Source organism: Rhinatrema bivittatum, chromosome 3 (genome assembly GCF_901001135.1).
Source record: "Rhinatrema bivittatum chromosome 3, aRhiBiv1.1, whole genome shotgun sequence".
Lineage (NCBI taxonomy): Eukaryota > Metazoa > Chordata > Amphibia > Gymnophiona > Rhinatrematidae > Rhinatrema > Rhinatrema bivittatum.
Window position 1 is genome coordinate 40,746,425 of NC_042617.1, and position 12,029 is coordinate 40,758,453.

A 12,029-nucleotide genomic window follows, 5' to 3' on the forward strand; every position below is an offset into this window, starting at 1 on the left:
ATAGAGCCACATGATTTAGGAGAGAGATCAAAATGGAGCAGCTAAAGGGTTATACCTGCAGCGCTTCTCTCACAGCTAGAGCCAGACAAATAACTTTGTGAAGACTCTAGCAGACTTATATCACTTAGCTGCAAATGCTTTTCTGTGAATTATTGTAACTGGAGGCTCTTGTCCTGTAGTTTGTTTTATTAATTATGCAAGTTTACCTTATTTCTGCTTTTCCTGTACAAGATAATTGATTTGGTTTTTCAGAATGGAGAAGACAAAGTTTTTAGAGAAGATTTTCTTTCAATTGCATATAAGACCGGTGGCTCTCTTATGGGAGTTAGTATTTGCTCATTCCACATTGATCTCAGTATTGTCCAAACTAAAGAGTTTCTTTAGTTTTAGTTTATTCATTTCATATTCTGCATTTGTTGGATTAATAGAAGTGTTCTTTTCAAAAATGTTCTACTTTAGATGAGTTTTCCTCCCCGCAAGGTAGCCTTCATGCATCTCACTAGCCCTTCGGAGTTTTTAATGGGTATAAATTCAGACCCATTAGGATTCCTTCAGCCATCCTTCGGAGAACTGAGAGTTCCGTTGATGGCTATGATGGCAACTTTCCTGGAACGTGAAAGGCGTTCTTGGTAACCCAGCAAGTCTGGTGGGAGGATCTCTCACAGGAGGAAGATCTAGTTTCTTAGGAATGGGAAGACCGGGGGAGGGGGGGGGGGGAGAATATTCAAGGGATAGATGTTTGACTTGTGCCCTTTCCTTGGTAGCTCAAGGTGTGTTACATTCAGGTACTGCAGGTATTTTCCTGTCCCCAGAAGACTTCCGTGTACTAAGCGTTTTTCTTAGACACACAGACTGGAAGAAAAGGTTTAGGAAACTGACCCTAAATTTGTACCTGAGGCAGTGGAGAGTGAAGTAACTTGTCCAAAGTCGTTACAAGGAGCATCAGCAGGATTTGAACCCTGGCTTGCCTGGTCCTCAGTCTGCACATGTAACCACTAGGATACACTTATTTGCAGTATTGGAGCAGTCCTTGGAGTCTGAGCTGCTGCAGTCACTTGCTTTCTAGTAGGGGTGTGCAGGTTTAGTTTTTAGGGTTTTTTTTTTTCATTTCATTGGTTTGTTTTCCCCTTTTTAATGTGCATTAAAATTTAGTGTGCACTAAATGGTTCTAGTATGTATGCATTAAAACCATTTAACATGTACTAAATAGTAAAAAAAAAAAAAAAAAAAAAACCAAACAAAAAAATACTTTTGTTGAAAATGACACAAACAACTTTTATTGTTGTGCCTTTTTCAGACAAAAGCATATCCCTCCTATCTAACAGCCCCTTTTTTTTATAGGTTATATTGAATATGACTTTTTTTATTTTTAATTGACTCATTCATTTTTAAGGCAACTGAAAAGAAACAGGATATTGGAAAATTTGTAGAGCTCCCTGGTGCTGAGATGGGCAAGGTGGTGGTGAGGTTCCCTCCTGAGGCAAGCGGGTAAGATCATGTTAGCCATGTTTGATGTTTTTCCCTATCAGTAGGGTATTATGTTATTAAATATAGCTATCACAAACTTACTTTTTTTTTTTCTGGCTAGAAGAGTCTTGACTTGTTGCACAGATGTACTTGACAATACATGATGTGTAATTGTGGCCAGGCCTAATTTTGTTTCTGCAGTAAATGTACTTGTTCATGTTGTGCAGGTGTAATATTTTCAAAACCTGGTGTTAAGCTCAGATCAAGTGATGCCTTTTAAAAATATGCTAATCCAGCAAATCGGAGCCCATTGCTATATTTGTGGTCATGAAGGAATTATTTTTTTCCAGTCTTGTTATAACTAACTAATGATGCAGTAATTTTTAAGTACATTTCTCAAGTGCAAAGTGCCAGTTGCACTCTGTCCATCCATACTCGTGCATCATGGGCCTTCTCTGTAGATGGACAGGAACCAGAACGAAAAACACAAGAAGACTAGGAAATGTCAATGTCACTTTCTTGTGTTAGGCAAGAAATGTACACTTCTCCAGCTCACTTTTGCACCTTTCTGTGTGCTACCATGGGAGAGCTGTTGAGCAATCAAGAATAGGTTAGACTTGAATGCTTTGGTCTTTTTTCAACATAACCAACCATATGTAATAGATATGAGACTAGATTATTAAAATCTGCTCTTTTGGTGGTATTGTTGGGGGTGTTAGTAAACACTGATGATCAACAGCTAGTAGGAGAATAGTCTTTTATTATAAGCTATCTCATAGTGGTGCGGCTTACTAGGCAATGCATAGTAAATACCCAACTCAGCTTTCCTGAGCCGTTACACTCAGTTAAATGTTACTGTCCCTAAACACCAGTGGGTTAGTTTGTTTGAATAACATTTTCCAACTGGTTGGCATTATTTTTATCGCTTATTTGACTGGATTTTTGTAAGCATATGATTTCTTGTAAATTGAGCCCAAAAGGCAGAAATGAAACTTAATGCTGACCTTTAACTTACTAGTTAAACTTTAGCATTTCAGCAGCCTTGGCTATTTTTCAAGTATGATCAGTGCAATCTCATTGTGCTGTAATTTATCTTTCTATTTCTTCCTTGCCACCAAAATAGTCTGACTTCATAGAAAACCCTCTCAAAGCACCCTTATAGTATGCAGCTTTTAGGCACGTCTCTCTAGATTCTCTTCTGCTTGGAATGTATTTGGGGAGTAAGTTTCCTATTAATTCAAGAGGAAGGAATACCACTAGGCAGTTAGTTTCACTCCTAGAAGCAGTACATTTTTAGTTCTAGAGGTGGAGCAAATAATGAAAACACAGAAACTGCAAAATTGTAAGTATCCATTGCTTTTTTTAATTTTTTTTATTTAGGGGGTGTGGGCTATTTATTTATTTTTTTTTAAATTAAGTCTTAAGTGTGGGAGACAGGCCTCAATCTATATACTGTTTCCTGTGTAATATGCCACACATTCTACTGATATATTTATATTGCTCAGAAAAATATGGAGCAGCAGTTGCAACCCTAAAGCGCAATGTTATGAGTGTAAGGCTTCCAATATGGTTGAGGTAACCTGCATAGAGAGACCATGGTTAAAGCCCAAACATTAATGAGCATGAGTAGGCTGGATTTTTTTATTTTTATTATTTATTTTTTTTTTTTTACAAAGCTTGGTAAATAGACACAGAGGGCATTTGGAAGTTAGATGAAACACTGCAAGAATCAAAGTTGAAGGTAACATGGTCTGAAATGGCCTTCTAGCAGAGGTTGTGGAGGCCAGACCTTTTTATAGATATTGAGTTTGCTCAGGGTCCAGATGAGGGTTGGAGGAAATGGCTGGGGTCAGGCTAGGATGGGGCTGCAGAGAGTACTGAGGTAAGGCTGGAGAGGGGAGAGGAAAGTGGTAGGTACAACTGTGCTGAAGTCAAGCTGGGTGGGCGGGTGATGAAGGATGGGGAATTGGAGAGTGCTGGGGAGTGGAAGTCAATGAGTGCTGGAACTGGCTGGGAAGGGAGGGGGTGGAGAATGCTGGGGTTAGGCTAAGGAGGGAGGAGGAGAGTGCCAGATCGGGCTAGGGAGCAAGGTCAGAGAGTGCTGGGGGGGGCGGGGAAAGAATACTGGGGCCGGGAGAGATGTTGCGTGCTGGGTTTGAGCTTGGGAGGAGTGGAGAGGATAGAGTGCTTAGGGTCTGGTTGAGGAGGAGTGGCAGAAAATGCTGGAGTCAACCTTGGGAGAGAAAGTCCTGACATACCCTCTGAATTTTCAGTGGGTATCACTTACTTCAGTGGTTCTCAACCTTTTTTCCGTCATGACATACCTAATAGATGATGCTCACGTGTGTGACACATTGCACACTACATTTAACAGCTGTACTAAAAAAAAAAAAATCCTTTTGTTGAAAATGATGCGGGAGAAACTAAAATTAAAGAATATTTTAGCTAACTGCTTGTAAAATATCATTCCATTTTAATTTTTTTTCACAAATTTTAATCTTACTGCATCAGTGAGAAATCTAGGACTGATATGCATATGCAGCATATAGTTTTTCAATAGAGACAAACTCTCATGCATTTCATTGTCAGCCTCAAAGTTCTGACCTTTTCTGGAGTTTTATACAGAGCAGAGTTAGGAAATTTCCCCTTTCAACTCATCATACAAAAAATATAGTCAAATTCTGATATCCCCTCATTTATTTATTTATTTGTCGAGTTTTATATACTGTCGTTCGGTTTCGCCATCACAACGTTTTACAAAGTTTCGATGTTTAACAGAGTTTCAAAAGATTCATGTGATTGTCAACATAACATATTCTGTGTAGGCATTCTAAACGTAAATCGTATTTCAAGCTATGTGATTTCTGTTATGTTTGTATTACGTGTTTGAGTTGGTTCCACATGTTTGCATAGGTCCAGTCGGAGTGAAGTAATATCTGAGAGTCATTGGGTGCTTTGATAGGCTTTGATAAACATCCAGGTTTTTAGTTCTTTTTTGAAGGTTTTTAAATTATGCTGAGTTCTGAGTTTGGTTGGGAGGGTGTTCCATAGTTTGGGACTTCCTAGGGATTAATATTACTTCAAAATTCCTTCCCTGCCAGCCACTTTGTGAAATAACATCATAACTTGCTAAAAAGACATTTAGAAATTATATAGCATACCAGTCATACCATAAGAGTACTAACACCCAGGACTCGAACAGCAACAACCTTTACCTATGAAAAAGCAACACTGCAAATATAGAACACAATATACATACTGATGGAAAAACAAAGCAAGCCAGACTGCTCTAGAGTCCTACATAGAATCTATATTCTAGTCAGAATCACTCAGCTCTTTCAAACATGCAGAGTGCAGACTGACTTATCTAATACAGAATAAAAGACCATGAATTATAAACAAGCATACCGAGGAAAAACTGAAATGCCAAGAAGCGGGGGGAAGGGGAGGGATGGTGGAATGGCAGGGTTGGATACAGTATGCCTGCAACATTTCTGGCTTGGACTGGTGGAGGACGTGATTGCCAAGGTTAAGGGAAAAGCAGCAACAGGGAGCGGTGATATGAAATTTTAAGTACAGCTCCTTACTCTGCACTCTCCTCAAGCAGCAAACACGTAGCTGTTATAGAAAGCATAGGCTTGCTACGTCAAATTTTTGGTGACACACCAGTGTGTCCCAACACACTGCTTGAGAACCACTGTTCCCTGTACGTACCAGGATCAGTCCAGACTGCTGGGTTATGTCTCCCTTCCAGCAGATGGAGCCAGAGAAAAGCTGAAAAGCACTCCCTAGATATACCGGTGTGCCACCTGCGATCCTTCAGTATTTCTCTGGCTCCAGCAGATGACTGAAAGCATAATCTGCGGTCCTGTTCGTTGTCAAATTCCGTGATAATCTGTACATTGTTAAAGGTTTGGCATTTGAGATATCCCTTAGACCTGCTTGATTTGAAGGAAAAAAAAAAAAAAGATATCTATATAAATAATAAATACTATCAGGAAAGGTAAGTGTTCTGATAGCGTCCTGAAGGGCAGGCTAGGCAGGGCAGTGCCCTAATGCCTTTTTACCTGGAGATTGTGTCCCTACCCGGTGAGCTGGGGGGAATATTTACAGGTGGGCCGGTCACTCTCCCCCTTCTATACAAGCCCAGAGATGATAAAATTCCTCTGGTGGGTGCTAGCTTGTGCTAAGGTATCAGGGAGGTGTTTCCCCTGTTTGATGGCTGATGAAAAAAAAAAAAGAAAAAGAAAAGAACTATTTCAAAAAAGGGCACATTTAAAAGGGTATTCAGACCTTTTCTCCCGGGCCTCCGGAGGGGGTAGATTACTTCACCCAGCTGTTTTCGTTTTTTCGCGCGCTTTTAATGCTGTGTGGGTCGTGTTGCGGGACTTGGGGGGGAGAAGTCTTTGTGGCTTCTTCACGAAGGTCTCTGCTCCTGTTGTGTCCCCGGGGACGGGGGGGGGGACCTTTGCAGAGGCCGATTTCTTGGCGAGGTTTTTTTCCCTGCCGCGCGGCTCGAGGAGCGATCAGGCAGCTCGCAGGCAGAGGCCTGTCCCGTCCCCGCATGGCGCTGGTGCAGTGGCCATCTTGCCTGCTCCGGGTTCTTGAAGCTGAACAAGGCTCAGACGGAGGAGATCTCCCTTCTCTCTCCCTGCTGTCTTTGAACCCTCAACGGCCCCGCGATTAGCAGCCAGATGCAGACCCTCCCCCGTTTTGGCCTGGGGGGGGGGGGGGTTAACTTCTGTAGGCAGCACTCATTTTCGTCCCAATTTTTTCTTTCTACTACATGACGTATATATGCAAGCTGAGGCTGACTGGAACGCACAGTATCCTGCCCCGGCTAAACAATTTAGACCGGCTGCACTCGGGGGAAAGCTGGGCCTCGGCTCCCCCACTCTGTTCCTGACCAGGAGGGGGGGGGGGGTGGTTTCGCATGCCCTCCATGCCTTCGGATCTAGCGCCTCAGGATCCCCTCGAGCTGCGGGAAAGGCGGCTTTTTTGCCTTCCCCATGGGGGGGGGGGGAGAAGAGGAGCTGGGTGCAGGTGGAGGAGTGGTCCAGTCCTTTCCAGTGGAGACCCCTGTTAAGTTTCAGGCCTCTGGTCAGAGAAGTAAAATTCCTCTGTCACTTAAGACCCTTGGGAAGTCTCATGCCTCGGGTTCCTCTGTCACTTAAGACCCCTGTAAACCTTCCTGTCTCAGGTCTCTTGTCACTGGTCTTACTGTCAGAGAAGTAAAATTCCTCTGTCACTTTAAGCTGTCTGGGGAAGAGAAAAAAAAAAAGAAGAGGAAAGATTTTTACTTTTTATTAATCAATACACCCTGTACAAGGACCGGCAGCTTACAGGGGAAGGAGCGGAGAGCAATTTTCTCTCTCCCCTCGCAGCAGCCGGGCACAGAAGGAGCAGCAACTCCTCTCCCTCCCTCCTGATGCCTCGATCGCCATTTTGTATCCACATGTGGAGAGCCGGCCTGCTGCACAAATTGAGCCTGTTTCCTTGCCGGACGGGGGAAGGGATTCTGTAGTTCATCAATCCCCTCCGGCTGCGCCCCGTGGGCTCTCCAGATTTGATCCTGGACCCTTAGGACAATATCCCCTCTCCTCCAATTTCAGGGAAAGCCCCTTCTTACTTTGCTACTGATTTTGTACTTTCATTACACTTAATTTAAGCCTGTGCCACTGGCTGACCTAGAGCCTGCCTCTCCCCCCCCCCCCCTCGATGCAGCCCCCCTAGGGGGGGCCTTAAAGAAACAGCAGGTTTTTCTTCTAGTTTTAAAGAGACAGCAAGTTTTTTTTTTTCTTCTAAGTTTGTGTTTTTAATGCCCAAAGCTTTTTTTAAGAAGCGGAGGCTGAATGGCAGGATGAGGGACCTATATCAGCGAAGGTCCCCAGGTCATTAGTGGTGTTGAATCCCTCTAGGGGATAGTCAGGGCGGACAGTTGTTAATTCCTTGGGGTCATTAGCTCCTCATCCGCCGGACCCTGGGTCGCAGGACCTTCTCCTTGGGGATGGAGACGGAGACGTTGATGGGTCTGCCCCAGACGAGTTGGACCATATCATTAAATCACTTGGGGTGGATAAGGTACATAAATTGCCGGATGATGTTTTTTGGACTGCCAGAATCTCCAACACTACGCAGCCCGGTTCAGAGGGCAACGGCGTGGTATTCAGACTAGACCGGTGCCTCACAGGATTCCCTCTTCAGGGTCGCAGTCCTGGTCTCATTCCTTTCCAGACCGGAGACCAACTCTGGACTCCTCTACGCAAGGAGCTCCGACTAAATCTACCCTATGAAACATTGCTGGCCCTCTCTTCGGGTGATGGTGGTAGTCACAGCATGCTTTCAGCACGTTGGGATATTAGTTCATCCCTGCCTGGATGACTGGCTCATTTGAGCGAAATCGAAATAGCCTTGCAAGGTTGCTGTGCAGTCGGTGTTGCACAGTCTACATTCGCTAGGCTGGGTCGTCAATTACGTCAATTACGCCAAGAGCCAGATGGCTACGTCCCAGATGTTGGAATTTCCGGGAGCACTTGGAATTTCTCGGAGCACATTTTGACACATCTGAGGGTGAGGTTTCCCTGCCTCTGTGAGGATGAAAAAGTTAATGGCTCAAGTTCGATGTCTGTTTATCCTTCCTTTGCCCAAGGTGTGGGACTATTTACAAGTTCTTGGTTCTATGGCGTCTACCCTGGAATTGGTTCCTTGGGCCTTTGCTCATATGAGACCTTTGCAGAGGGCATTGCTTTCCTGTTGGGATCCCAAGTCGGAAGAGTTCTACCTGCCCTTGCCGTTACTGGATCCGACCAGGGCCAGCCTAGATGGGTGATTGATCCCGATCACTTGCTTCATGGTGTGGACGTGGAAAGTCCCCAGTGGTTAATTGTGACAACGGATGCCAGCCTGACCGGTTGGGGGGTGGTCTGTCCGTCCTGCTCGGCACAAGGTCAGTGGACACCTTAGCAGGCCAAGTGGTCCATAAATCAGTTGGAAACCAGGGCAGTTCGACTAGTGCTGCACAAATTTCTCCCGCTTGTCCGGCACCGGGCGGTGTGGATTCTATCCTTCAATGCAGCCACCGTGGCTTACATAAACCATTAAGGGGGTACAAAGAGTTGGCCGGTAGCCTTAGAGGCGGACAAGTTAATGGCCTGGGCGGAATGCAATCTGACCCGCATAGCGGCATCTCATATAGCCAGAGTAGACAATGTCCAGGAGGACTTCTTCAGCCGACAGCGGCTAGATCCCGGCAACATCGGCTGGACTTGATAGCGACTTCGCTGAATGCCAAAGTGGCTCGTTTCTTCAGTCGCAGAAGGGAGCATGGATCAGAAGGGGTGGATGCCCTGGTTCTTCCATGGCATCCAGGTGAACCTAGAAGATATGGTAGACCTGATTGACAAACTGAAGAGTAGTAAATCACCTGGACCGGATGGTATACACCCCAAAGTTCTGAAGGAACTAAAAAATGAAATTTCAGACCTATTAGTAAAAATTTGTAACCTATCATTAAAATCATCCATTGTACCTGAAGACTGGAGGATAGCAAATGTAACCCCAATATTTAAAAAGGGCTCCAGGGGTGATCTGGGAAACTACAGACCGGTTAGCCTGACTTCAGTGCCAGGAAAAATAGTGGAAAGTGTTCTAAACATCAAAATCACAGAACATATAGAAAGACATGGTTTAATGGAACAAAGTCAGCATGACATTACCCAGGGCAAGTCTTGCCTCACAAATCTGCTTTACTTTTTTGAAGGAGTTAATAAACATGTGGATAAAGGTGAACCGGTAGATGTAGTATACTTGGATTTTCAGAAGGCGTTTGACAAAGTTCCTCATGAGAGGCTTCTAGGAAAAGTAAAAAGTCATGGGATAGGTGGCGATGTCCTTTCATGGATTGCAAACTGGCTAAAAGACAGGAAACAGAGAGAAGGATTAAATGGACAATTTTCGCAGTGGAGTGCCTCAGGGATCTGTATTGGGACCCTTACTTTTCAATATAGTTATAAATGATCTGGAAAGAAATATGAGTGAGATAATCAAATTTTCAGATGATACAAAATTGTTCAGAGTAGTTAAATATAGTAGTTATAATTGTAGAAAACCGTTATTGTAACATAACCAGTTCTCAGTTAAACTGTTATAATGTACTATGTCATTACAAGGTTCGCCTTAGACATATTGTTAGATGTAAACCGATGTGATATACCAATTGAATGTCAGTATAGAAAAATAAATAAATCGCAAGCAGATTGTGATAAATTGCAGGAAGACCTTGTGAGACTGGAAAATTGGGCATCAAAATGGCAGATGAAATTTAATATGGATAAGTGCAAGGTGATGCAGATAGGGAAAAATAACCCATGCTATAGTTACACAATGTTAGGTTCCATATTAGGTGCTACAACCCAAGAAAGAGATCTAGGCTTCATAGTGGATAACACATTGAAATCGTGGGTTCAGTGTGCTGCGTAAAATGTCATAATGCTTCTGTATCGCTCCATGGTGAGACCGCACCTTGAATACTGTGTACAATTCTGGTCACCACATCTCCAAAAAGATATAATTGCGATGGAGAAGGTACAGAGAAGGGCTACCAAAGTAAGGGGAATGGAACAGCTCCCCTATGAGGAAAGACTAAAGAGGTTAGGACTTTTCAGCTTGGAGAAGAGACGGCTGAGGGGGGGTATGATAGAGGTGTTTAAAATCATGAGAGGTCTAGAACGGGTAGATGTGAATCGGTTATTTACTCTTTCGGGTAATAGACTGGGGGGCAGTCCATGAAGTTAGCATGTGGCACATTTAAAACTAATCGGAGAAAGTTCTTTTTTACTCAATGCACAATTAAACTCTGGAATTTGTTGCCAGAGGATGTGGTTAGTGCAGTTAGTATAGCTGTGTTTAAAAAAGGATTGGATAAGTTCTTGGAGGAGAAGTCCATTACCTGCTATTAGTTAAATTGACTTAGAAAATAGCCACTGCTATTACTAGCAATGGTAACATGGAATAGACTTAGTTTTTGGGTACTTGCCAGGATCTTATTGCCTGGATTGGCCACTGTTGGAAACAGAATGCTGGGCTTGATAGACCCTTGGTCTGACCCAGTATGGCATGTTCTTATGTTCTTATTCTCCTCTGTGTTTCCTCCTTGGCCATTGAAGGGAAAGGTTTTAAGGCGAATAGAATCCCACTGGGGACTGGTTACTCTCGTGGTTTCGGCATGGCCGAGAAGGCCGTAGGTCGCAGTTCTGATCGACCTAGCAGTAGAGGGCCCTTTGTGTCTGGGTCACCTACCGAATTTACTGCGACAGGGTCCAGTATATTTCAATCAGGCGGATCGCTTTTGTCTAGCGTCTTGGCATCTGAGAGGAGGCAATTGAGAAAGAAAGGCTATCCAGAGGCGGTGATTACCACCCTTCTGCGCGCACGAAAGGCATCTACTTCTCTCCCCTATGTTCGGGTGTGGAAAGTGTTGGATTCCTGGTGCAGTGGGTTGAAGGTGTCCCCACGGCAGGCCACAATAGTACACATTCTTGCCTTCTTACAGGACGGCTTGAAGAAAGGTTTGGCATACAGTTCACTCCGGGTCCCGGTGGCATTAGGCTGCTTATGTGGTGACATCCGGATGTTGCTCGTTTTTTGAGGGGAGCTAAACTTCATGGAGTTTGAATTTGGTGCTCCGTGGACTTTGCGGTTCTCCTTTTGAGCCTATCAAGTTGTCTACATTGAAGGATTTAACTCTTACAACAGTGTTTCTCGTGCCTATCTGTTCGGCCAGACGCGTTTCGGAACTTCAGGCGTTGTCATGTAGAGAACCGTTCTTACGAATATTGGATTCTGGAATTTCGCTTCGGACTGTGCCTTCTTTTCTGCCAAAGGTGGTCTCTGCGTTTCACGTCAACCAGACTGTTCCGTTACCAGCCTTTCCGGAGATGGATAAGAGTTCTCCTCAGGGCCAGGATATGAGGAAGTTGGGCGAACGACGGATTCTCCTGCAGTATTTGGAGGTGACTAAGGCCTTTCGACTGTCTGATTCATCTTTTTGTCTTATGGAGCGGTCCAAAGAAAGGGTGTAAGGCTTCTAAGACTACCATTGCCCGATGGCTAAAGGACGCTATTGATTCAACGTATGTTTGTCACGGGCGACAAGTGCCAAATGGTCTTAAGGCGCATTCTATCAGATCGCAAGCGGCGTCATGGGCAGAGAGCCAATGTGTATCACCTCAAGAAATCTGCAGCGCAGCTACTTGGAAGTCTTTGCACATGTTTGCTAAGCATTGCCATTTGGACATCCGAGCTCCGGATGTGAATTCCTTTGGCAGCAGTGTGCTTAGAGCGGGACTCTCGAGGTCCCACCTCATTTAGAGCAGTCTGGACTGATCCTGGTACGTACAGGGAAAGGAAAATTGGTTCTTACCTACTAATTTTCATTCCTGTAGTACTAAGGATCAGTCCAGAAGCCCGCCCAGAGATATATTGACCAGGAGAGTCCGCTCAGCTTGTTTTCTGGTTTTCGATTACAGGTTTTGGCATCTTCGAAGTCTCGCAAGAGCACTATA

At 44.3% G+C, this 12,029-nt stretch overlaps 1 protein-coding gene across 4 annotated transcripts in view; it reads left to right on the forward strand.

Moving 5' to 3' along the window:
- The window catches only part of EPRS (glutamyl-prolyl-tRNA synthetase), a 250,216-nt gene that overhangs the window by 39,187 nt on the left and 199,000 nt on the right, over positions 1-12,029 (forward strand). For all 4 annotated transcript variants that reach the window (XM_029593176.1, XM_029593177.1, XM_029593178.1 and 1 more), the window contains exon 6: positions 1,394-1,488. In XM_029593176.1, the coding sequence (XP_029449036.1) occupies positions 1,394-1,488 (95 nt within the window). The remainder of the gene's footprint in view (positions 1-1,393; positions 1,489-12,029) is intronic.